General features: G+C 44.8%; 1 protein-coding gene across 1 annotated transcript in view; it reads right to left on the bottom strand.

Moving 5' to 3' along the window:
- Nucleotides 1-27580, bottom strand: part of LOC129697508 (dynein axonemal heavy chain 8-like) — a 641267-nt gene that overhangs the window by 438004 nt on the left and 175683 nt on the right. Inside the window, 2 exon segments of the mRNA XM_055636144.1 lie at nucleotides 2776-2963; nucleotides 21350-21485. Of these exon segments, the coding sequence (XP_055492119.1) occupies nucleotides 2776-2963; nucleotides 21350-21485 (324 nt within the window).

Genomic DNA, 27580 nt, shown 5'->3' on the forward strand with positions numbered 1-27580 from the left:
AACACTAATGAACTTCCCCTTCAGTTCGGGTGCAACCCAACTACTGTATTGTAGGTGGTGAAAAGACTTTGCAGAATCAGGAAGTGAGTTACCTGCAGCAGGATAGCACTCGCGGACTTCTTTTACAGTCACAATATTAGTGTGGCATCCTTTTACAATGCTATGCTGACACTGCTTAATTGGGTTAAGTTTTCAAATATGGTATTACTTCCTTAATAACTGATTCTAACGGTTTCCTGAAAAATAACTAATTAGGATATAGTTACCCACTTTCTGTCTTCACACTGTTTCTAAGCATTCACTTTGTATAGTAATTTCTAATTTTTCTGCAAAATTATTTAAATGCAGCTCTTTGTCTCTGACAGCAAACTTTGCCATGAGTGTACTTTTTCCATTACTGATTCATCTTTATGTTCGTGACAACAGTGATGCACAATAATAGAGCTGCATACGTAATTTTTCAAAAACAAAAAGATAGGTGGAAATGTAAGGAGTGTAGATGGAAACATAAAGTTACATGATATAAAAAAAAATATATGAGTGGTCTGATGTTTGGCAAATAGACGCACATTAGCAAATAAACACACACGGTGCTGGAATAACTCCAGGTGATTCTCTCGAGAATATGGATGGGCGACACTTTGGGTCGGGACCATACTTCTGACTGATTGTAGTGGGGTATCGGGGGGGCGGGGCGAGAGAAACCTGGAAGAGAGGTGGGGGCAGGACAGAGTCTGGCAAGCGATAGGCATTTAAAGGTATGTGTGGGGAGGGGGGGGATGATTGGCAAATGATTGAACAAAGACAGCATAGTTCCAACCACAGATCCGGGCTCTGTTAATTAGCTTTCCCCACTCCTTGTATTAAAAAAAGCACACTTTGGCCTATTAGCATGACCATGTTCCTTCACCCCTCCCTTTCCTTTGAAATTTACTGATCCTGACCTCTATCTTCCCATCACCTTTCAATTTCTGACCTACTAGTTTAGTTTTCCCTCAGCCTCTCTAGTTTAAACATTCTCGAATAGCACTAGTGAACAGCTCACCAAGGATATTAGTTCCCCCTCTAGTTCAGCTAAAACCCATCCCTCTTGCACAGGTCACTTCTGCTCCAAATGAGATCCCAATGGTCTAGAAATCTGAATCTTTATCCCCTGTGCCAACTCTCGAACCACTCATTCATCCGCATTATCTTCCTCTTCCTACCCTTACAAGCACGTATAATCTGAAGATACTACCCTCAGGGTCCTGCTTTATAAACATTTGCCTAACTCCCAATATACTCTTTTGCAGGACCTTATCTCTGTTCCTACCTATGTAATTTGTGCCACCGTGCACTATGACTTCCGGCTGCTCAACCTCCCTTGTGAGAATGTTCTGTAACTGCTCAGAGACATCCGGGACCTAGCACCAGAGAGGCAACACACTATCCTGCAATTTCGTTTGTTACTACAGAAACTCTTGGCTGTGCCTTAATGAATGCATGTCTACCCAAATGATTTTAAATGTTGTGATCGTATCTGCTTTTGCCACTTCCACAGCAGTGCATTTCAGGCACCTACCACTCTGTGTAAAATACTTGCCTCACAAATCTTCCTCCCTCTGACATTAAACCTAGTATTTGCCCTCAAGTATGTGATATTTCCTCCCTGGAAAAAAGACTCTGACCATCTAGTCCAGGGGTCGGCAACTTTGTTCTGCATAGGAGCCAGGACACATGCCTGTGAGCGGATGGCGGGCCACATCTATCATGTATACACATGGATCCCGCCCCTTCGAGGACGCCACTCATACTCACTCGTCTCCGACCTATTGACAACCCCGATCCCGACCAACGATCATAGAGTGGATCTTTGATCCCGACAGTGAGGCCCAGACACAGAAGGTCCGGGGCCGTGCCGGCAACTTTGCGCAGGATGCGGTACAGCCAGGGCTCGGCGCTCGGTGCTGCTCGGAGCCTCCGCCATTGCGGTCACCAGCGCAGGCCTCCTTGCATCGCCGCACCTAGGCGCCGCGGCTTCGGGCCTGGGAGGTACCAAAGTCTGCGGGCCAGATAATTACGGGGAAAAAAACCGCCTGCGGGCCGGATAATTTCGCATTCGGCCCGGGGGCCGCAAGTTTTCGATCCAAGATCTAGTCTTTCTATGCCACATCATTTATATGCTTCCATCAGGTTGCCCCTCAGCCTCTGACACTCCAGAGAAAATCACCTAAGTCTATGCAAATGTGGCCTAACTAAAGAATAATACAGCTGCAAAGTGACCTTCTACTTTATACTGAATGCCCTGATACACAAAGACAATGATGCCCTATGTCTTCTTTACCTTCCCATCCACTTGTAGTGCCACTTTCAGGGAGCTATGGACACTTTCTAAAGACCCTGCAATTTACTGTTTTTTTTTACCTACATTTGACCTCCCAAAATGCAATAGTTCACACTTGTCTGGATTAGACTCCATCGGCCATTTCTCCACCCATATTTCCAACTGATCTATATCTCACTGTATTCTTATAATCTTCACCATCCCAATGCCACCAACTTTCATGTCTTCTGCAAACTTAGTTAGAACTTTACAAATGCTTTCATCAACCCAATGAAAACATAACTGCGACAAATAAGATGATAATGTTGTTATTGTGGTTTTAAAATGATCACTAAATAATTTGAAAGACAGCTTTCATATAATGAGAAGCATTACATACTACACTGTATTTACATAAACTGTAATTTTGTACTGCATCAAATAACATTATTATAAGGAATAACACAACCTACCTCTAAACGATCATTGTTAGATTTCAACAGATTCTCAGACTTTAGCAAACGTTTAGCTGGTTCTGGCACATCTAGGCCCATCTTTAATATACATTTGGACTCTCGAAGTAGTTCAATAACTCTATGATCAAAGTTTGACTGCATACTTCCAGAATCCGGATCCCGTATCAAAAGAGTTCCGTTGAGGACTGAATAAAAATCACATTTAGTATATTAAACCAAATACCTGTAGGCTGGAATGAAATGGAATAATGTTCTGTTCAACTAATTCATGTTAAAACCAAGTATTATTTGAGTTGGATATTTATAAATATTCGAATATGTTGAATTCAAAACATCTATATTTCTAAAGATAGATAAAGTGCTGGAGTAATTCAGCGGGTCAGGCAGCATTTCTGGAGAAAAAAGATAGGTAATGTTTCGGGTCGGGACCTATCTTCAGTCTGAAGGAATTGACCCAACACCAACCCCGGTGGAACATCATGTGTCATTGGCAGCCAACCAGAAAGCCCCCCTTTTATTCCCACTCTTTGCCCTTCTGCCAGTCAACCAATCTTCTATCCATTTATGTAGAAAGGAACAGTAAATGTTTGTTTAAACTGAACATAGACACAAAAAGTTGGAATAACTCAGCGGGACAGGCATCATCTCTGGAGAGAAGGAATGGGTGACATTTCGGGTTGAGACCCAACTTCAGACTGACAGTCATTTATACAGTTAATGGCAAGACCTTTAACAACATTGATATACAGAGGGATCTTGGAGTCCAGGTTCATAGCTCACTGAAGTTGCCAACATAATTAGATAGGGTAGTAAAGAAGGCATATGGTATGCTTCATTGCTGGGGGCATTGAGTACACGAGTCAAGAAGTTATGATGCAGCTCCATAGGATTTTGATAAGGCCACATTTGGAATATTATGTACAGTTTTGGACACCCCAAGAAAGACGTGGAAGATTTGTAGAGGGTGCAGAGGGGTTTACCAGAATGCTGACTGGATTAGAGGATTTCAGCTACAGGGAGAGGTTGGATAAACTTTGATTATTTTCTCTGGAACGTCAGAGGATGAGGGACTTGATAGAAGTATGTAAAATTATGAGAGGCATAGATAGGGTAGACATCAGACCCATTTTCCCAGGGTGGAAATGTCCAACACTGGAGAGGAATAGCTATAAGGTAAAAGAGGAAGGTTTAATGGAGTTGTGCCGGCAAGTTTTTTAACTTATAGAGGGTGGTGGGAGCCTGAAACGCATTGCCAGGGGTGGTGGTGGAGGCAGCTATAACAGTGGTGCTTAAAAGGCTTTTGGATAGGCACATGGAAATGCAGGGAATGGAGGGATATGGATTATGCTCAGGCAGGCGAAATCAGTTGACCTAGGCATCATGTCTGACACAAACAATGTGGCCGAAGGGCCCATTCCGTACTGTTTTATGTTATATGCTAATCCTTGCCTCTAATACCATGGCCTCCTATCTTGTATAGCAGCCTCCCGTGCGGCACCTTATCACAGGCCTTCTGAAAATCCAAGTAAACAACATCTAACTTTCCTTTGTCTATCCTACTTGTTACTTCCTCGAGGAATTCCAACAGATTTATCAGACAAGGCCTCCCCTTAACAAAGCCATTCTGACTTTACATATCTGAAAAAACTTTTGGTATCCTCTATTATATTATTCGGCAGCTTACCAGGAGCAAGTTCTTCACACAGAAGTCGATAGGAACATGCTGCCAAAGGAAGTGGTACATGGAAAGCAAAGGTTTATTGGGATATGGGGCAGTCGTAGGCAAATGGGACTAGATCAGGTTGGCATTTTGGTTAGCATGGACGAGTTGGGACAAATAGCTTGTCTCTGTGCTGTATAATTCCAGGACACATTCATCAGACTCTTTCTAATGCCTCTGCATCCTTCCTCCAATGAGCTTATCAAAACTGGACTGAGTTTTATAGAGCTTCAGCATGACTTCACTGCTTTTGTACGCAGTGCCTACACTTTCAATCCCCAAATGTATAGGCCTCATTAACTCCTTTCTCATCCTACTCAATGCCCCGATCTCTTTCAATTACTGGAGCATCCATTCTCCAAAATCATTCTAGTCCTCCCCAAGTTTTAGAACAATATAATTTTTTCTTTATTACACTTCTTTATTCTTTCTAACAAATTGCATCAACTTGCTTTTTCTTTGCCGTAAACAACATCTGCCATATGGTTTAAACCCATTCTGTGAGCTTATTTCTATTCTAATACAGTTTTTGTTTAACTTCATAACACCCTTAAGGGCCTGTCCCACCTGGGCAACCTAATCCACGACTAATTCTGGCGAGTTTGCCCTCGACTCATACTCGCAGCATGGTCGACACGAGGTCGTAGGAGGTCTTCGTATTTCTCCTTCATGCTCGAGAGTGATCTCCGCGTACTCGAGGCCTCAGCTAGGTCGCGGCGTTCTTTTCAATATGTTAAAAAAATGCCCGTGAGTAAAAAAAGGTCGCCATGGAAAAAATCGATACTTTTTTTTATTCGTAGGTGACTACAGCAGAATGGTGCAAAGATAGTAGTGCAATCTGAGAGTGCAAAAAAAAAACTAAAGTCCCATAATAGAATTACCGAATTAAGCAGAATTAAGAGTAAGAGTCAACACCTACAGAAATGAGGTGTGAAAGAGATAATTGGTTCACGTATCTGATATCAGTGGGGAACGTCTAGGCTTTCAAGCTCTTCTCCCAGAAGGTTGAGAGAGAAAAGTAGCAGGCACCTTTGACAATACTTCCAGCTTTCCTGATGCAACAGACCATGAAGATGGACTGGATGGAAGGAAGTGATGAACCTATGATGGATAGCGCTCAGTTCATCATCCTCTGGAGTTTAACACAGTCAAGGGCACTGCAGCTGCCATATCAGGCTCAGTTACATTCTGTAAAGTATCTGTAAAAGTTTGAGAGAATCTTGGACATGCTGTATCTTCTCAGAATGCGAAGTAAATATGCTGAAGCACTTTCTTGATCACTGCAACAGTGTGAAAGGATTTTACTTCGGAGTCACGTGAGTGACTACGTGAAGAAGCCCGCCCCAGGACGCATTGCGGCATTACGTTTCAGCAGGCAACAGCGGCAGGCGGGAGACAGGGCTCCCGCAGAAACGAGAAAAACTAAGTTTTAGGTAAGTACTTACCTTTATTTTTACAGCCCCTTTGTGTCTGCTTGTTTCCCGCAGGGCATGCAAGCGGCCCCTTGGACTCCGGGAGGAGTTTTTTCAGTTCGCGGGAGGGGAGGAAAGACGCCACCAGGACCGCACACACGGCGGACCATGGATGGGAGCTGTGCCGGTGCCAGTAACTCTCCACAGGGGCGACATATGGAAAGCGCAGGAAGACGGCGCTTGCACTGCGTTGGAGGTTTCCCTCAGTCCTCGCTCGCCCTCGAGTACTGCCCAGGTGAGGCAGGCAGGCGGGCGGGCGGAGGCTTCCGACATTTCGGAGCCGGTAAGGGGACCCACTATGCAGTGCTGGCGTAGAGTGCGCTGCAGCCCAAGTGCAGGTGAGCAGCAGCCCGAGTGCAGAGAGAGAGAGAGAGCGAGGACCGCTAATCAGTGCCCCGCTCCCGACACTGCACCAAGCCGTCAGCATTAGCTGCGGGCTGGGGGGAAATGCTGCACCTGCCCGCTCGACAAAGGAAACGTCATTGGGCAGCAACAGGCGGTAGGACCGCTTAGCGGGCGGTCCGCTAAACCCGACACCGCGACCGAGCCAGCCCGCTAGCGCCTGAGCAGCGGGCTGGATGTGTGTAAAACCAGGCGGTGGAGCCGACATCGGACTGGGACGTCTCTCCACCCAGGAGGGGGAGAGACAGCCGCCAGAGATGCAGGAGCGGCTCTTGGGCATTGGAAAGGTGAGTTTGCAGTTGTGTTTTATTGCAGGTTCCAGGAACACAACGCAGAAAACTCGCAAAGAGAAACTGCCCCGCTCCAACTCTACCAGCGGGGCAGCAACCGGCGGCAGCGTCGCTCGCAGAGCGTTTTCGCTATCCCTGAGACCGAGCCAAGCCAGTCTCGCCAGAGCCTGCACGGCGGACTGGGAAAGCGGCCAGGAAGCCAAACGGCCGGTCGTCTCCGATTCGTCGGAGGGGGACATGTCTCTACCAAAGAGAGAGACAGCCGCCTGAGCTGCATTTAGCAGCTCCTGGAGGAGAAGGTCCACCGGGAACAGCAGCGCTCCCGGTGAGACAGGACAGGCACCTCCTCCATAGTGTCGTGTCAGGCACTGCCCTTTGCTACCCTCATACCACGGGTTGGAGCAGGAGGCTAGCATTGGTGACCAGGGCAGGGCTGGTCTGGAAATGGGGCAGGCGGACAAAATCGGGAGTATGCATGGGGTGCAGGATCAGGAACAGCTGTTGGGTGTGTTGGACCGCTTTGTAGCAACCCCACGGGCTGGAGCACCGCCGGAGCCAAAAAATGGCAGCCAGCACAAACCTCTACTGAAGAAGGTGCTCGCCGAGGTGCTGCAAGAATATACAGCACCAGAGAACTGTGAGGCCCTTAAGGGGAAAAGCCTCAACAGCAAAATCTGCAAATGTGGGGGCCCTTATGCGGGCATAAAAACTCAAGCTACAGCGGATCCGAAGGCTCCTGACGTCAGCTATCACAGCCTATGCTCGTTCTATGGAGACAACGAAGATGAACACATACCAGCAGAAAGTGCTGGTATTAAGGTGTACCACACAATTCGAACTAAACAATCTCCGGAGGGAAATATAAGACCTGCCCTCAATCTCAAAATTTGCAGGCTTGAGCAAAGCCCCAGCTGCGGAGGCAGACTCACTGCTATTTGGGAGAGATCTGAACAAAAAGCTGAAGGAGATGGAAGAGGCATCAAAAACCTTCGGCATCATGAGGGCAGGCCCCGGGACGAGCAAACCACAACTTCCGATACCCAAGCAGCAGCACCCCACGGCATCCACCAGTCGACGTCTAGAATATGGGAATGGTGAACGCTTGGGGCCGCATTATCCCCAAAGATCTTTTAGATCAGGGCCCGCCGCGGACCCCCTGGAAAATGCGCCTCCCCCTAACGTCGCCAGCACGTCGTCAGAACAAAAGCACTCAGAAAACAGAATATAGAGCGCTTTCCTGGACTATCTTGGGTTTCATATTAATTCAGTCCACGTAACTATAATGTTGCCAAGAGACAACATAATTGAATTGGCACAAACAAGCAACAAATTAATGGTCAACAAACTACCAACTACTCGACAAGTAACAGAGTAATTGGGGAAAAATGGTACCATTTCTGTCTACATGATTCAGATCTTAGTATCAAAAACAACATATAGGTTGTCATTGAGCATCTCATGAAGTTACCCACTGAAGTAATATCAGAAAGACAGTGGTGGGGTTACCACTTATACTGGGCATTAATTATCTAAAAAAAAATGTTTCGGGTGAATTTTATGTGTTTTAAAGCACTTGCATGTACGGGTATAAATAGACTACACTACGGAGGTGGCCTATATTAACCATATGGGCAGCATAAAGTCGGTATCATATGACAAGTTGGTCAAAACAATTTGGCAATGGTATGTCCAAAGATGTATTTGACTATCAGTACTTACCTGCCAGGTAAGCAAAATACAGTGACAGACACCAGGTCACATAAATTTATGGACAACATCAATTAGATGTTTTTCATATAAAGTTTTAACAAAACTATCAAGCTATATGACGCACCAGATATTAATGCATTTCATTGTCTCTGTACTGCACACTGACAATGACAATTAAAATTGAATGTGAATCTGATATCGATTATCTGCATCAACGCTATATCACCAGGTGTTTGGGGATGTCCTATGTATGTCGCGAGGGAAACCAGACCCTGGGGCAGTGGAATCTTCATTGAAAAATGTCTCTGGGACAGATAGTTCCAGCAGAAAGATCGTCAGCTATATATATTAACTTTTCTGACCTATAGGTCATGTTGTCATTCAAGAATGTATTTATAATATTGATAGACAAATGCGTTTCGCGCTGCATTGGTGAAATTAATTCTATGTATTTCTTCCCTTCTGCCTCACCAATCGAGGACAACGCAAAGTACAAAAGGATGCTGCTTCAGGTATTTGATAGTACCTGACGGACTTACGCAGCCATTGTTCACTATACGCCATGACATGGTTGTTGAAACTTGGATGGTATTTCCCAGTACCCAGAATTATTAACAATCGGAGCCGGGCACAAGTCAACTGTGCCATGGGAAAATCAAGCTCCTGAGTTGCAGATTCTGCACAAGCCTCATCTGGGACTGGGATTGTTATACTGAACCATCGACACCATGTCAGCATCCTTCTGAACATCCACTGGACTACAACACTTGTCTAGCATCAAGAGAAGTACTGCAAGGATACAGGGATAACCTACTCATCCGATACAGTTACTACGAACTGGATTTCCTGGAGAACCTTCATCACGATGAAGGATTCGGCTACAGAACCATCAACACAGCTAGAATTGCCCTGCCTGTTGTTTCAAAACAGCTACAGGACAACAGGCCATGGGGTCACTGGCTGGTGGTAAATCTTTGAAGGGTATTAAACTCTAAACCCCTAGACCAGGTACACCCATATATGGGATGTCACAGTGGTATAACCATACTTCAGGTGATACCCACCAGCCAGATCCCTCAATCTGAACCTTCTATGCACTAAACACATATGTTGAAGGCACACGGAGCAGCACAGAGGGTCCAGTCACTACTCCTATTTACAACTGGACACCATGCTCGTAGCTTCAGACCAGATCTCTATCATTGTCCAGGGAATGGTCAAACCAGACCAGGAACACCTTATCCAGTCATAAAACCGGGGCTTACCCGCCAGAAAACACGGTAATGTGCCATGACCCTATTACCTTACATAGACACAACCTAATTATTCGAGGGAGATGAAAAGCCTTGTGGGTTGGTCACAAAAAACCTTGTGGTTGGGTAACAAGCCTTTTTTGAGATGGCTCAAGCAGGTATTAAAGCTCCTGGGATAAAACTAACATGTACAAAGTTTTCATTCCACAGGACAAACTTCCACGTCAACGGCAAAAGAATGGACGTGCCTGTAAACCACATCCTGGCTACAGCAGAATGGTGGGGGTAAAACGTTCAGAGAAATAATTTATTATAAACTGTTGACAAAACCTGTTTTTATTTGCAGGAAAGATTCCAATCTGCAAATATTTAAATTAGCCAAGGGGAGCATTTAAATTTCTTCAATGTTATTGTAAAAATACCATTGTTTTTCTATAAACAGATTCATTGGTTAATTATGATAACACGCTTCATCCCTCAAAGGCTTCGGCAGCGAGTGATATAAAGCTGTTATACGGTTTGAAATGACAGAAGCTTTGAAATCTTCACGTAGTCACTCACGTGACTCCGAAGTAAAATAGTAAGATTAAACGAGAACTTACCAGTTTGAAGTTTGATCTGTATTTTATGAGGAGTTACGATGAGGGATTACGTGCCCTCCGCTCCCACCCTCATTATATGGATCAAACTGATAAATTGATGTCTCTTTGTCTTTACTATGTCACTTCAAATACTTGTGTCTATCTGTGATTCCACACCGCTGCTTTGAAGTATGCCGCAATGCGTCCTGGGGCGGGCTTCTTCACGTAATCCCTCATCGTAACTCCTCATAAAATACAGATCAAACTTCAAACTGGTAAGTTCTCGTTTAATCTTACTATTACGTTACATTGCTGCTGATATGGATGACTGGAAACTTGAAGATATCAACCAAGTCTACAGCACCTCCATTAATGAAGACAGTGTTATGTTCAACCCCCTGCTCCCCGTCAACATTTTGTTATCTCATGCTGTACAACTCCACGAGGTCCTACCTACTTTAAGTTCAATCAACTTTTCTAACTACAATACCATCAATTTTTAATCTAGTATTTCACATAGAGGTTAGGCATATATGGAACATATATGGAACAAGCTGCCAGAGGAGATAGTTGAGGCCGGTACAATAACAACATATAAAATGCATTTGGAGAGTACATAATAGGGAAGGTTTAGAGGGATATGGGCCAAACACTGCAAGTTGAACTTGTGTAGATAAGCATCATGATTGTAATGGACAAATTGGGTCGAAGAGTCTAAACGTGCTAAACGTCTATGCCTCGAACAACATTCTCCTTCATTATTACTTTAAAAGGATCCTCTTTCCTGGTGAAGGTCGCTGTTAGTATTTAAACAACATTTTTGTACAAGGTCCCATTTCTGCCATTTATGGGTCCCGTGTATTACCTTTTTACAATTTATATTTCCGTTATTTCTTTATTATATTGAAGGAAGCTATTTGGCCCATCACATTCATGCCAGCTCTTAGAACATCATCACTTGCTTCCTATAGCATATCTTCTCTTACACACCCATCAGCTCCCATAATTCTCCTGCCATTCACCTATGGGCATGTCTGTAGAAACTGGAGCACATGGAGGAAATCCACACAGGCACAGAGAAAAATTCCAAACTCCACAAATAGAGCACTTTCAAATCTGGGTCACTAAAACTGTGCATCGGCAGTTCTATCAACTGCATGACAGTACTATCCCTACAAAACAATTTTGGGCTCTTGTAATGAGTCGAGTCAAACAGATATCAAGATACAACACGTTTTTTAAATCTACTAACAGCATCGGACAGCATTACAGTTTTAGCAGCTCCTAATACTGAATGGTGTAGGCAAGCTTTTGGTATGGGGTCCCTTGCAATGTTCCTTAAGTTGAGCAGGTCCAGGTAGACGTCCGATTTTGCAAGGTATGAATGCTCCATTAGTTGTTTAGCACTTCAGACGGCCCGTTCGGCGAGTCCGTTGGACTGCAGAAACTCAGGGCTGGTGGTAATATGGCGAAAGTCCCATCGTTTTGCAAAGTTTTTGAAAAGCTGCAGGTGAACTGACTGCCGTTGACGGACAGAAGATGTGCAGGGGAGGCGTGCACGGAGAAGTGGCGCTGCAACTTCTCGATAACCGCTTCAGATGTAATGGTTTGGAGTAGATCGATGTCAAACCAGCCCGAATAAGAGTCGACAAGGACCAGATAGTGTTTCCCATGCCATTCGAATATATCAGTGGCTAACGTGGACCACGGTAGGGGAAGAACCAGATGCGTTAGTAAGGGCTGCTTCTGCTGATGTGGCGTCAGGCTTTTGCAGACGGCGCAGACTTCAGTTTTGTCACGTATGTACTTGGCCAGTAAAACATGCTTTGTGCCCGTTGTTGGGTTGCCTCCACACCGGGCTGGCCCCTGTGGACGGCGTCAAAGTACTTGTCCCGGAGGACAGCTGGAACAACTGCCTTGTGGCCCTTGACTATAATCCCGTCCTGTAACACCAGTTTGTCATGAACCAGGAAGTATGGGCGGATTGCAAGCGGGGTGTTGTGTTGTTTATCCAGTCAGCCACGCCGGATGACTGCAGACAGCAATTGTAGAGTCTCGTCAGCAGCTGTGTGCTCTGCCAGGCTGCTTATGTAATCAGTAGGTACATACGATACCTTCATTACCGAGAACTGGTCCTGTTCAGAGAGGTGTTGTTCATTATTTTTGCGTGGGGCTCTTGATAGCGTGTCAGCAATGTGCATGTCCTTGCCTTTCTATAGACAATGTTGAAATCAAACCGCTGCAACTGCATAATCATCCGTTGTAGGTGGACCGGAGCAGCGTGAATGAGTTTATTAAAAATATTGACCTGCGGCTGGTGGTCTGTTTCTATAGTCACAGACGTCCCAAAAATAAAGTCCTTGAATTTTGTGCAGGTGAAAACCACTGCGAGCAATTCTTTTACGATCTGGGTGTAATGTTGTTCAGTGTCAGTTAGTGTGCAAGAGGCGTAACAAACAGGCTTGCAGTCACCCTCGGTAGTGGTCTGCAGGCAAGCAGCGGCAAGTCCATACTGGGACACATCGCAGATGAGCGTTACTGGTAACTCTAAAGCAAAGTAGGCGAGAGTATGTGCGCTAGCCAGCTGCAACTTGAGAGTGTCAAAAGCTCTTTGGTGCAGCGGATACCAGGACCATGCAGCATCTTTGTGTGTCAGTTCACGCAGGAGGGCAGATATGTCACTGAGGTTGGGAATTATTTTTCCCAGGTAGTTGACCGTTCCAAGGAACCTTTGTAGACTCGCAATATCGGTAGGAACCGGTATCTCGTTGATAGCTGTAGTTTTTGATGGGTCTGGTCTGACACCATCACTTGTGAAAACATGTCCGACGTAGGTAACTTCTGGGACTTGAAACTTGCACTTCAGGGGATTGAGTTTGAGCTGAACATCTAGTACTTTCTTCAGATTAGCATCATGTTTAGCCAAGTCGTGCCCGTAGACGAGAATGTCATCAGCGATGATGGCGCATGGATACTCAGCAAACAATTGTTCCATCGTGTGCTGGAAAATTTCGCTGACGGAGTTGATGCCAAAGGGCATTCTCAGGAATTTGTAGCGGCCGAAGGATAGCTGAACGTAGTAAGATTGGACGAGTCTGGGTCCACTGGAATCTGCCAAAAAGAGCTTTTGGCATCCAGAATGGTGAACACTGATGCATTGCTAATTTGAGCAGCAACTTCCTCTACTGTTCGCAAAGGGTAGTGCCGGTGTTTGATAGCAGTGTTTAGATCTCTGGGGTTTATGCAAATACGGATCTTCTCCTTGTTTTTTTTTGTTGCAACCACCATGGTGGAAACCCAGTCAGATGGGTCAGTAACGTCAGCAATAACACCCATGGAGACCATCCGCTTGGGTTCATTATGTACCCTGTCACGAATGGCATGCGGAACACTATGTGGTGCTCGAAGCACAGGAGTGACGTTGGGGTCAATGACAATGTGGTACTTGAGGGGCAACTTGCCAAGCTCGTTGTTAAACAGTTCTCGGTATTGCGAGAGTATTTGCTGAGTGGGGCCCTCAGTGTGAAAGAGTTGATGGACAGCACAGCCAAAGTATACCAGGCCTAGGTCGTGGCATGCAGTCTCAGAATCCCCCTTAACGATATAAAACTTTAGGGCATGGGGCTGTGATCTATGGTGCATTTTAAATTAGTTTGTCCAAGCGGGTGTAGAACATCTCCCCCGTAGGCCCGAAGCGTAGCCGAGGCCTTTTCAATAGGTTCAGCATTACGAATGTTTTAAAACTGTGTTCACGAGATGACGTTGCATTTTGCACCATATCAACCTTGGCAATCACAGGTCTGTTATTCACAAACATGGTTACCTCAGGGTCAAGTTGTTCGTTAGAGGAAGGAAGGAGAGAGTGGATGGCTAAACTGTTATCTGTACTTTCAGAGAGTTGAGCGGGGAAAGGCAAGTGAGGCTCTTGGTATTCGATATCAGCAAGCTCTTATTGTACAGGTGCAAGCTCATCCTTGAGGTGGTTTGAGTTGCATGGGAACAGCAACATCTTGCAAAGTGGTTTGTGTGTGTGTATGTGTGTGTGTGCGTGTTTGATTGTATTTTCGCCAAAACGGTACACAATAGCGTGAATTTATTTGCAGAACCTTACTCAGCTGTTTCCCGTCATCGATGTAATAAGTTTCCTTCCGATTTGATGTTATATTTCACAATTTATTGATATTTAAAGTTTAAAAAAGCCAACTTTGAGAATAATAACTGACTGTGACAGTGAGACTTTTCTAGCAGCTTCCAGTGATGACACAATGCCATCTCACACTCCTCCAATCACAATGGGATCTCATTTATACAAGTTGCCGTGAACATTCCAACAACCGAAAATGACATCACAATGTGATCTCTGCTGCGAATACAGAAGGTATGAGATGTTGACAGAGTGTGGGATGGGGGGAGAAGAGGGGAGTAAGGAGAGAGTGAGATTTTTGCTCCCCCCCCCCCCCCCCTCCCCCCCCCCCCCCCCCCCTTAAGGGAAGGATTGATTGCATTGGGGGAACAGGTTGCGTTGTGGAAACGGATGAGTGGTGGAATATTACATTGGGAAAACGGGGACCAACGGGTCAGGGGGTAGAGAGGGGAGAGGGGTTATGGAGAGTGGGAGGGAGTGTCTGCAGGTAGGGAGTGATTGAGGGTAGGGGAAAGGAGAGAGAGGTGATGGAGGAACGGAGGAGGTGAGGGGAGAGAAGAGGGAGAGTGAAGAGGAGGGGGAGGAAGTGCGGGAATATGAGGGAAAATGAGCCGCGCCTGCACAGTTGGGAGCTATGGGTGAGTGGTGGGATATTGCGTTGGGCGAACGGGTTACGTTGGGGGTACGGTTGATGGGGTGATTGGTTCCGGGGGCGCTTGTCTCTGGGGTGAGCACCGATGCCGCATTCGGGGACCAGCCCTCCCGTGTGCCCCCCTCCCACCCTCCGCATTGGAGAACGGGGCCCGACAGGTCCCACTTGGTATAGTATATATATATATATATATATATATATATATATATATATATATATATATATATATATATATATATATATATATATATATATATATATATATATATATCTAAAACTCTCATCGTGTTTGTTTGCGAGCGTGTTCTCCAAATTCCACCAAAGCCCTGCCCGTCAGCCGCGTTCGACGTCACATTGATGTCACAATGGGATCCCGAAAATGAATGGGATCCCGAAAATGCCGGCCGCGCTTGCGCAGTTGGGAGAGGGTTGCCATGGCTTGTGTCACAATGGGGATCTCTGGCATCACAACGGGAACCCGTCAGCCACGCCTGCGCAGTTGGGGGCTATTGGTCAGTGGTGGAATATTGCCATGGGGACCGGGCCCAACAGGTCCGCACATGGTCTAGTTGCTATTACAACTCAACATTTATTATAAGCAGTCTTTTTTATGTTGCTTATCCAGGACATTTCTGGATTTGTCACACCTCTAGTGACCAAGGGTATAATCCCAATAGTAGCGCTATCCTTGTGGATATTGCAGTGTTGTTGACACAGCCCAGTTCATCATGCCAACCATCTCTCCCAATGACTCCACTTGCACTTCTTGCTACCTCAGGATAGCAGCTAACAAAATCAGGGGCCATTTATGTAGATCAGTCACTATATTCCTAATCCATGTCGGGTGTTTATACAGACCTCTCATGGAATGTTATCTGGCGCATGCATGCTATTCCAGGAATGGCTCTCACACACTGATAACAGTTAGTTGGAATGTGGCGGCTTTGTTCTCTGTCTCCGTGTCTCATGGTTAATAAAGAACTTTATATGAATTTAAACTACTTGCCGTTATTCCTACACCTTCATACATGGTGTCAGAAGTTTTATTCCGGAACTTAATCGGCTTGAACTTCGTGAGTTTTTTGCTCTCCTTTTCTTTACAAATGAGATCGAAAAGTCTGTTTGCCAACCGAACATGGCTGGTGCATTCCGGAGACCGGACCCGCTTGGCTTCGACAGCAACGTCGGAGAGCGATGGTACATCTTCAAGGAAGAATATGACATTTTTGTAGCAGTTGCACACTACGATAAGCTACTCCGTTCGAGCATACATTCTCCTCAATCTTGCAGGACAGGAAGCTATCGAATGTGCAAAGTGTACACGGAGGAGGTGAGACAGTCTGCCGAAGGAGCTGGAGCAGAAATTGTCACCCCCGCAGAATCAAAAGAGGATCCTCAATGTCTCAAGAAGAAATGTTGACACTTGTGCAACCCTCAAACTAATCGTACCATGGAACGGCACAAGTTCTTCACACAGAATCAGAATGCTGATGAGACAATTGAATCATATGTCAGTGCTTTAAAGATAGCAGCAAGAAGCTGCAGATTTGGAGAGCTCTGTGATGAACATATCAAGGCAGACTGGTGTGTGGTATCATTAATGATAAACTAAGAAAGGTACTTCTGCGCAACTGTGACTTGACATTGGTTAAAGCTATCTCTACCTGTCAGGTTCATGAGATGACTGATGTGCACACTAAAATGCTAACTATTGTGCAGCGATCAGCTATTAGTATCGATGCTGTTCAGGTTGGGTTCCGGAGATCCTTAGATAACGATCAGAATCCAGTCAAATAAATCCGGGATGCGATTTATTGCTGGCTGTAACAACTGTGGAGGACGTCATGCAGCAAAAAGGGAGAAATGCCCTGCTTTTGGTCAACAATGCTATGCCTGTAAAAAACGTAATCATTTCAGGAGATGCTGCAAATCCACATTTTGAGAAACCTAAACAGCCTGTCCACCAACTACAATCTGATCAAACCAACAGCAGCGTTGAAGAAACGGTTGATGTTGATAGTATCACACTGCAAATGATGCACAACAAGTGAAAAATGACGAAGCTATGGTTACGCTGCAGGTTAATGGTGTCTCAGCTGAAATGAAAATAGATACTGGAGCCAATGGCAATGTTATGTTTAAAATGTCATTCAAACGTGTATGGGGTGGTGAGCAAATAAAAGCATGCAATACCACCCTAGCTGCCAATGGGGGCACTAAGATCAAACCTATCGGAAGGGTAAAGTTGTAGTACCACCTGGAGGGACATTTATATACACTACCGTTTTACATTTTCCAAGAGGGTGTGGTGCCACTGTTAGGACTTTGTGCATGCAAAGAAATGGGGCTGGTCTTGTTCAGCAAGGACGTTCACCAGTTGACCCCGACAAAAGATGATACATCACAGCAAATTCTTGCAGAATACAGTGATCTCTTCAACGACAAGCTTGGAAAGCTATCAGTAACCTATTCCATGACACTGGACCCAGATGTTAGACCTGTTATTCGTTCTGCACATCATATTCCCATGGCTATGAGGGTCAAAGCTGAACTGGACAGAATGCAGGCATTGGGTGTCATCACGCCTGTTACAGAGCCAACCGATTGGGTGTCATCTATGGTTGCAACTTACAAAAAGAACAAAGAAGAGATCCAAATATGCATCAATCCAAAGGACCTGAATGTTGCTCTGAAAGGACCACACCACCTATGCACACAGTGGAAGAAGTGGGTGCCCACATGGCAAACACACCTGGGTTTCCTGGGTTAGACGCCAAGAACTCTTTCTGGCAGATTCCGCTCAACTATTAATCATGAATGCTCACCACCTTCAGCACTTCTTTTGGCCGCTACAGGTTTCTACAGATGCCGTTCGCACTCAATTTGGCCAGTGAGGTGTTCCAGCGCACCATGGAACAGATTTTCGAAGGCTCTCCTTGTGCGATCATCGTTGATAACATTATCATTGCGGGTAAGGACGTTGAGGAACATGATGCCAAATAAAGAAAAAATGCTTGGCCGTGCCAGAAAGGTGCACTTGAAGCTCAATCCTCTCAAGTGCAAGTTCCGAGTGAATCAGGTAAGCTATGTGGGACATATTTTTACAAGCAAAGGCCTCAAAGCTGATCCTTCCAAAATGACAGTTATCAGTGAGATGACAGCGCCAGCGGATGTCGCCGCTCCGCAAAGGTTTCTGGGAATGGGCAACTACCTTGGTAAATTTATTCCCAATTTCAGTCACCTGTCGGCTCCCCTGCGACAGCTCGCTCACGAAGACACTGCCTGGAAGTGGCACGAGCTGCAGCAACATGCCTTTGAGGCACTCAAATGATATGTCTTGTCCACCTACACTGTCTTACTATGATGTCAATAAGCCAGTTACGCTTACCTGCGATGCTTCACAGTATCGCCTTGGTGCAGCATGTTTGCAGGAAGGAAAGCTTGTTGCGAATGCTTCTGCGACAATAACGGACACTGAAACTAGATATGCTCAAATCGAAAAAGAGTTGTTGGAAGTGGTTTTCGTGTGTGCTAAGTACAATGACTACGTCTACGGCAAGCTAGTGACCATAGAAACGGATCACCAGCCACTGGTCACTATTCTAAACAAGCCCATACATGCGGCACCTGCAAGACTTCAGAGGATGATGTTAAGACTTCAGAGGTACAACATTAACCTTGTTTACAAATGTGGAAAACATATGTACCTGGCGGACACTCTGTCTCGGGCTCCTAGGAAATCTACAGCCCAGCATGCAGCTGAAAAAGACACTTTCGATATTATGGTATTCCTTCATCCCGGCTGGAGGAATTGATGGCACACAAGGCGGAGGACGCCACTTTATGGACACTCATCACCGTCATCAAGCGTGGATGGCCCAGCAAACAACGCATGCTTCCACACGCTATTCGGCCCTACTTTCCTTTCCAAGATGAACTAACCATCGAAGATTGGGTCATCATGAAGGGCCACAAAGCAGTTATCCCAGTCTCGCTTCAAAAGGAGTACATCGGCATCATACACAGGGGACATCCTGGGGCAGAAGCCATGCTGAAAAGCGCAAGGAGCATGGTCTTCATGCCTGCAATGACGGATGTTATCCACCAGGAGGTACAATCGTGTTCCGTGTGCAACAGTACAAAGCCACACCAGCAGAGAAAACCACTTCTGCTGCTTCCAGTTCCAGAATTGCCTTGGTCCATGGTGGGAACCAAAATCTTTGAATGGCACAATTAACAATACCTGGTGCAAGTGGACTCATATTCCGGCTGGTATGACATTGAACTTCTTCACACTACTTCATCAGCAGCTGTGAGTTAAGGAGACAATTTTCAGTACCTGGAGTACCTGTCAGACAATGCTGGACAGTTCACAAGCCAGCGCTTTAAAGACTTCGCTGAACAGTGGGACTTTGCTCATATCACCAGCAGCCCGGAATATCCCCAATCGAATGGGCTAGCTGAGCGAGCAGTCCTCAACGTAAAACAAGGACTTTGGGAAAAATCTCACAGAGCCCGGTCGGACGTTTTCTTAGATCTCCTTAATCTCAGAAATGTGCCACGTGACACGACACTTGGTTCACCAGCACAAAGGCTAATTTCTAAGCAGAAGCATACCACCCTCCCAGTCTCAAAGAAACTGCTGGGGCCGTGCATGTGTAAGCCTCAAGAGGTTTAGGCTCAACTTCTCAATAAAAGGCTGTCCCAGAAGGCGTGTTATGATCAATCCAGTCGTCCACTCCAGCCTTTGATGGAAGGACAGGTTGTCCGGTTACAAACCCCGGAACGCTACAATCGTATGGGCATGGTTAAAGAGATATGCCAGGAGCCGAGATCCTATATTGTTCAATTGAAGGAAGGTTCTACAGGTGGAATCGAAGACTTATTTTACCTGTAGACAAGCCTGTGCCAACACAGCAAATTCCATTTGATATTACTGATTACCCGGACACAGTAATGTGGACAGAAGATGACAATGTTCTTATCAGTGATGGACATGTGACAGTGGACCCAGAAGTTTCAGGTTCAGGTGCCGGTGTCTGCACCTGTGGATGAATCGCCTGTGATGTCGGTACCTGTGGAGAAATTGCCTGTGAAGTCTGTGCCTGTGTTGCTATCGCCTGTGAGGAATACCACAGAGAGGTTTTACAGGACACGTGCAGGTCGTGTCTGCAAGCCTAATCCTAAATACAAAGACTAAAGACTGAATGTTTTCTTTATGACTGTTATTATGGGCATTGCTTTACTTCACTGTAGTTACTAGTTAGCAGGTCAATTTATTAATTTTATATAAACTTTGCTATAATTACATGTATGCATGTTTGCTTTTGTTTCATGGGGCATGAGCTAAGGAAAGAGGATGTAGATCAGTCACTATATTCCTAATCCATGTCGGGTGTTTACACAGACCTCTCTATGGAATGTTACCTTGCGCATGCGTGCTATTCCAGGAGTGCTCTCATACACCGATGAGTTAGTTGGAATGTGGAATCTTTGTTCTCAGTCTCAGCGCGTCGTGGTTAATAAAGAACTTTATATGAAGTTAAACAACTTGTCGTTATTCCTACAACTTCATACAATTTATACTTCCTTCATTCCGTCTTCTTCCCTCCCCTACAAAATGGGCAATTAAGAGTAGCCACTTAAAATACCAACCAGCAAGACTTTGGCAAGGGGAAGGAAAACAACAAATCCTTAAGAAATCTATGCAGTCACAGGATAAAGGTACAAATCCCACCCTGTCAAAATCTGTCTGAAGAATTGTCCCAACCAAAAAGTGTCTATCCATTCCATGCAGAAGATATTGCCTGGCCTGCTGAGTTACTCCGGCATTTAGTTTTTTTTACCCAAAGTTATAATTAAATCAAAGTCTCTGAAGCTGAGAGACAGTGGTCGGCTGGAAAGTGAGGTGATCGGCAGAGAGTGAGATAGGCCATTGAAGAGTGAGGAGGTCCGCTGGACAGTGAGCAAGGTTGAGGGAGAGCATGGGGATCGTCAAAGAGCAAGGGGACTGTCGGAGAACGAAGTGGGCCACCGGAATGCCAAGAGAGAGCCGTCAGAGAGTGCGGAGGTCGGAGAGCGAGGATGGCCGCTGAGAACAAAGGGAGGACTCTGCGGTGGGGTGGGATGGTGGTAGGCAGTATAATCGGACTGTTCGGTGAATGTCACTTTACCGGCGGCAAAATGAAGCGACATTTGTGTATTGTCTACGTGAGGTCTGCTACATGATTTTACCAGGTTGTATTCAAAACAAAGCATTTCACTGTATCAAGGTACGCGTGAGAATAAAGTATCATTGAATCATTGAATACAGTTGCAAAATGAGGCAAAATGAATAATGCACTTACCATATTGAATTGCTGATGTTTTTTTGGTCCACATTTTGTGAAGTAATACTTCAAACATGACCAATACATAGGCAATTTTGTTATATACTCGCACAATGGACATGCCCTGAGGGTTGTTTAAAATGTCCGAATTTTTCTGAAATAATAGGATGAAATTTAAGGTACAAGATAATTAACATACAGAGTAACAATCTAGGTAACCATGCACAGAACTGAATGTTAAATAAATATTAAATAAATCTGAATATTTAAATTTAGTTGGCAAGCGTGATCCTCAGCCAATGGTTACTTGTCATTATTGTTTTCTCTCCCATTTTATCTTTGACTCGCAACTCTTATATAGATGCATAAAATCATGAGAAGCATCGATAGGGTAAATAGTAGTACCCTAGAGTAGTTTCCCCAGGGTAGAGGTATCAGGAACTAGAGGGCATAGGTTGAATGGAACAGGGGAAAGAGTTAACGGAACGCACAGGGCAACCTTTTCACATAGAGGGTGGTTGGTATATGAAACCAGGTTCACAAATTAGTTCAAACAAGCACAATAACAACTTTTAAAAGTGTTTTGGACAGGTAGTTGGATAGGAAAACGTTTGGAGGGTTGCAGACCAAATGTAGGCAAATTGGACTAGCTTAGATTAGGCACCTGATTGGCATGGACGAGTTGGGCCAATGTACCTGTTTCCGTGCTGCATCATAATCATAATCATACTTCTTGACTACTTATTAAACAATCACATTTGTAAGACACAATCAACCACATACAAAACCATGCTAACTAACCATAATCAGCCCCTATCTATCTGTTGTCAGAAATTTGAAAATTATAAGGAAGACAAGCAATTTATAAACAAAAAGGGTAAATATAAAAATAAAGTAATGATACTCATAGCCATGGCGAAGAACCAGAAAATGATTTTTAAAAAATAGCAGTATTAGACTGTGCACTAGAGGTGGAACAAAATAAATATGCGGGAGAATGATGGCGGCTGTGTCACCAACTGCCCTGCCAATGGATGGAGATGACATTGACTGGGAAGTTTAGACAATGAGATATATAGATGGGTATGATGATGATTATGGACTGTCCCCACCCTATGTCACAGATGTAAAGAAATGAGCTGCAGTCCTAGTAAGCTCTTATTCAGACAGTAGCCAGACACATGGTACAGGTACAGGACAAAATTCCCCCCATGCTATCCAAAAACATATATATCTTATCTTTCAGAATCCCATCCAGAACTGCAGATGTTAGGTTCATTGGTCAATAATTCCCAGACCATCACTTGCACTTGTCTTAAATAGAGACACAACATAAGCCACCCTCCAGTCTTCCGACACCTCATCTGTGTCCAAGGACAATTCATATAACTCAACCTGAGCTCTTGCAATTTCTTTTCTAGCTTCCCAGTTTCCACGGATAGATCTGATCAGGCCCAGGAGATTTATCTACCTTCCTCTGCTTTAGGACACCCAGCTGTTCTGTAATATGGACAGTCCACAAGACATCTCCATTAACTATCCCAAATTCCCTGGTCTTTATGTCTTTCTCTTTAGTAAAAACAGATAAGAAATACTAATTTAGGACCTGCAGCTCCACACATAGATGACCACATTGGTTTCTCCAGTTACCCTCTTAAAGTACTAATAAAAATCTCTGGATTCTCCTCCATTTTATCTGCCAGAATTATATCTTGCTCCATTTTTCCTTCCAGGTTTCCTTAATTATGCACCTCAGTCTCCTAAACTCCTCAAGTCCTAGTCCTCTTGGCAGATAGGAAACAATGAGTAGGGATTAACGGGCCCCTTTCAGAATGGCAGGCAGTGACTAGTGGGGTACCGCAAGGCTCGGTGCTGGGACCGCAACTATTTATAGCGATGTTACAAAACCTACCTTCAGCGGCGCTCCAGATCTGCCAATGGCTGTGCGGGCAACTCCGAAGCCTTTGGTGGGGGGGGGGGGGGGGGGGTTAAAATGCATGTTTGTATTGCTTTCGGAGAAGGATTTCCTCGGGCTGCTAGCTGATGAAGTAAAATCGATCGGACTTCCGTTCCCGGTTTATTTATTTTTTTAAATCGCTGGACAATTTAATCGCTGGATTAAAGTAAAAAGCGACTTCTAACACCGTCAATGCCTTCAACGCCATGGATCGCAATACCAGGACAATACAAAAGGTAAGTCATTTGTTTCACATATAATCTTGCTTCTTGGGGTGGCTTTCATCTAATTTTACGATGCAAAAATGTTATTTAGGCCCCATACGAATCGGCGGTGTGTTGCCTGCCGATATGGGCTTAAAATTTACGGCAATGGCAATGTTCCAATCGATCACATTCCAGAAACACCCACTCGCAAGATGATTTAAATCCTCGTTTTTTTTGGGACAATCATGTCATGAGCATCTAAATCATATATATTTTTGTGTTATTCTCTCTCCATGGTCAATATTTTTATACTAAATATCCACAACTGTACATGTATTGTGCAAAAAATAATAATTTTGATTATATTTTGAGTGGATGTTTCTGGATTAATTTATGGGAATTAAACATTAAATTCCTTCCATTTGGCATATAAGTTCATGACAGTGAGATTTAAAAATGTTAAATTGTGAATTCTTGTATGAATGTTATTTGGATACTTAGGCTATTTAAAAATGTTAGCCTTTTCTTAAGAAATGGATAGAGGTTTAGATCTGGTAATGGAATTTAAATGAATTTAATTGATTTGATTAAACTGATGAATATGAATTTTTTGTTGGATTTTTTTACTATTTGTTTTAGCGTTTAACTTTATTATTTCTACCTTTTTTCTAAAGCTGCAAATAATAACTTGTTTCTGTTAATGCTGTTCAGTGATTTAAAAAAAAATTACATTATAAACAGATGTCTCCGAAAATGAAATGCAAAATTGTGAATCCAAAAGCCCAGCCAGACATAGCTAAAGTTCACCTTGAAGTTAATTTCTCTGTCATGCCTGAGTCTAAGAGGGTTCTTAAAAACGGACACATCTTGTATTTGTATACCTCGTTTGGAAAAAGTCTGTCTGAAACACAGAAATCGCTGAGTTCACATTTCTCTTGTCGGATGCAGAAGGCTAAATATTTGCTGCTGTTAACTCAAGAGTGAGAACTCTCGTAAACCGGACTTTGCTTAAGTTTAAAAAACTCACCAATCCCAAGGAACTTGGAGCATTTATGAAAATTTGTGATAAAACTTTTAAACTTCCAGAATGCAGTCAACACATTTCTTTAGATGACGTTCGATCGCCTGGTGCTCAAGATCTTGAATCCTTGACATCGGCCGAAAGCCAAGTGCCCATATTTCAAGGCACTGAGGACATGGGCGATGACAGTCATAGTCTACATCCTCCACTGAATCTAGCAACGCCAACGACAGCTGCTGCCTCACCTGAACCAATGCCATCGACATCTATTGTTTCAACAAGATGTAGCAGGGAATTTCTAAGTCTTTCGCCAAGGAAACAGAAATTGAAGAAAAGACTAAATTTTCTGTCCACATCCAAGGTCACTCTTGCACTAAAGTATCGCGCAAAGATCAGTGAACTTAGGGCACAGTTGAAAACTCCCAAACGTGTAGTTAATCAAGCCTTAAAGAGAAAGCAAAACCACAGAAAGATTCAGGAACTCAAAACCAAATTACGTGGGAAAACTTTTGCATGAGAGCTTGCTGAAACCAAGGCAGAGTTTTTGAGACTTAAAAAAGCACACGGACAATTGCTCAAGTTTCGTGGCAGTAAGAAAAACAGGAAAATTGTTTCAATTCATCAGTACAGAAAAGTTCATGAAAAACTAAAGGACAGGGGAGAGGATGTGAGACGCCTCGAGTTTGACAATCTTGTCCTCAAAGAAACAATCGAAACTCTGCAGGCTGCCAGTATTGTCGAGTCAAAGGTGGACCAGAAGACTTACTCCTCAACAACAAGGATGCATGTGTTTGACTGTATTGTAAACAAATCTCCCACAGCAAACATTCCAATCCTGATAAGCCAGTTCTACAAGCGGAGTGGGCTTAATCTGGATCATATTCCTCGATGCAGTGCAGTTGAATTATGGCCCGAGAATTAGGAGCTATTGCTGAGTTGCAGACAGCAGAGATGATCCTAGCAACAAAGGGTTTGACTGTGGGTTTTGATGCAACCACCCAAGAAGAGACCCATATTAACAGTGTACACTTCAAGAGTCAAGAGTCAAGAGTCAATTTAATTGTCATTTGGACCCCTGGAGGTCCAAACGAAATGCCGTTTCTGCAGCCATACATTACACACAAATAGACCCCAGACACAACATAATTACATTTAACATAAACATCCATCACATAGCTGTGATGGAAGGCCAAATAAACTTATCTCTCCACTGCACACTCCCCCCCCCCGATGTCAGAGTCAAAGTCATAGCCCCCGGCTGGCGATGGCGATTGTCCCGCGGCCATTAAAGCCACGCCGGGTGGTGCGAGGTCGCACACCGGGTCTTGGTGTTAGAGCCCCCGGTGTGCGCTCGCAGAGTCCGCGGCCATTCCAGCCGCGCGGGGCAGTGATGTAGGCCCCGCTCCAGGAGCTCTTCAACCCCGCAACTCGGGCGGGAGAAGTCGCCGTTGCAGGAGCCCTGAAAAGCGGTCTCCCTCCAGGGAGCCGTGGGCTCCCGGTGCCGTCGTCCACAGACCCGTCGTTGGAGCCTCCGACTCTCCGGTAGCAGCAGCAGCAGCAGCAGCAGCAGCAGCCTCCGACTCAGCAGCAGCAGCAGCAGCGGCAACGCTCCTCCACCGCTCCACCCGCTCCGGACTCGGCCAGCTCCGCGACGGTGAGGTGAGTCGACACCTGAGTCCCCGGCTTCTTCCTGTTGGAGGCCGCTCCTCGTTGCGGCCTCAACGACACCTGCGACCCGACGAGAAAAGGTCGGGTCTCCAGTGCAGGGAGAGATTCAAAAAGTTTCCCCCCCCCCCCCCCCACCCCCCCCCCCCGCCCCCGCACACACACACCCAACACAAAAAATAACAAAAACTACATAAAAACACAGACAAAAAATAATAAAAACGCAGAGACCACAAATAAATGTCTTTCTGCAGCAGTCGATGAATTGGCTGGTGGGTCTGCTGAGGACTATGCGCAACATATTTGCGCAACAGTTGACAATTCGTGTAAAACTTACACTTATTTCAATGAGCAAGCAGATTTTCAAGACACCAGGGAAAAGATAATCGACAACATTTCAAATACAATGAGTGACAGGTGTACAGCTAATCATGCTGCTATTAGGATTGTGAGCAGTGAGTGGGGTAAATCTTTGAATGTGCTCTATTGCCACTTGCATCCTTTTGCCTCCATCGCAACATTAATTCGCTCAGCCCTCAAAATGCCAAAACAATCCAGAGGAAAATTCTTGTTTGCGAAAGACTGTCTAGCAGTAAATGCCAAACTTCGGTACAAGAATGGAAAAGGGGACCCAAAAGGATTTGTTGCATTTTTGGATGAAAGGAACATCCCCCTAGGTGTCCTCCTACGCTACCGTGGCAACAGATTGCATATACTTTTCCATATTAGTGGCAAGCTCATGGAACATTATGATGACTTTGTTGCCCTGCTGAATAGCGGAACATCCTGTGGGGGGTTGAGAAGCGCCATCCTCCATGACTTCACCCAAGCTGAAGCAAAAGTAGAACTTCAGATGTTAGGCTTACTTGGCAAATATCTGAGTGGGCCTTGGATGAAGCGCTACTACACTTCAAGCCAGAATCAGATCAACCATGTTGATGGCATCAAAGTGGTTAAAGGGGTGATTGCTGCTCTAAAGGAAGCCACAGAAAATCCAGAGAACTTGATATTGGCAAGGGAAGATTTCTTCGATGAGGAGGTGCATCTTGATGCCACATTGACGAAACTTTGGGAGCGGCCAGTACATCCACAGTTCAGTTCAAAGATGAGGAGCTGTCTTCAAGCTGTCATCACTGTGTTGGAGAGGCAGTATAGTAACTACTTTGAACTTGATGTAACTGAGAAGCTGAAGGAGGAGACTGCATCACCAAGATCACACAACATTGATGTGGAAGAGATAATGGGGATGTTTAGCTCATTGAAACAGAAATCTCCCAATGCCACCATGTGTTATTTGTCATGTAGGATGCGGGCCTGCAAGAATAGAACAGTCAATTACCTTGATAATCTCGAGGAGCAACGTTGGGAGGAGGTACTCTGTAAGGCAGTGACATGAGGGA

This window comes from Leucoraja erinacea, chromosome 5 (genome assembly GCF_028641065.1).
Source record: "Leucoraja erinacea ecotype New England chromosome 5, Leri_hhj_1, whole genome shotgun sequence".
Taxonomy (NCBI): Eukaryota; Metazoa; Chordata; class Chondrichthyes; order Rajiformes; family Rajidae; genus Leucoraja; species Leucoraja erinaceus.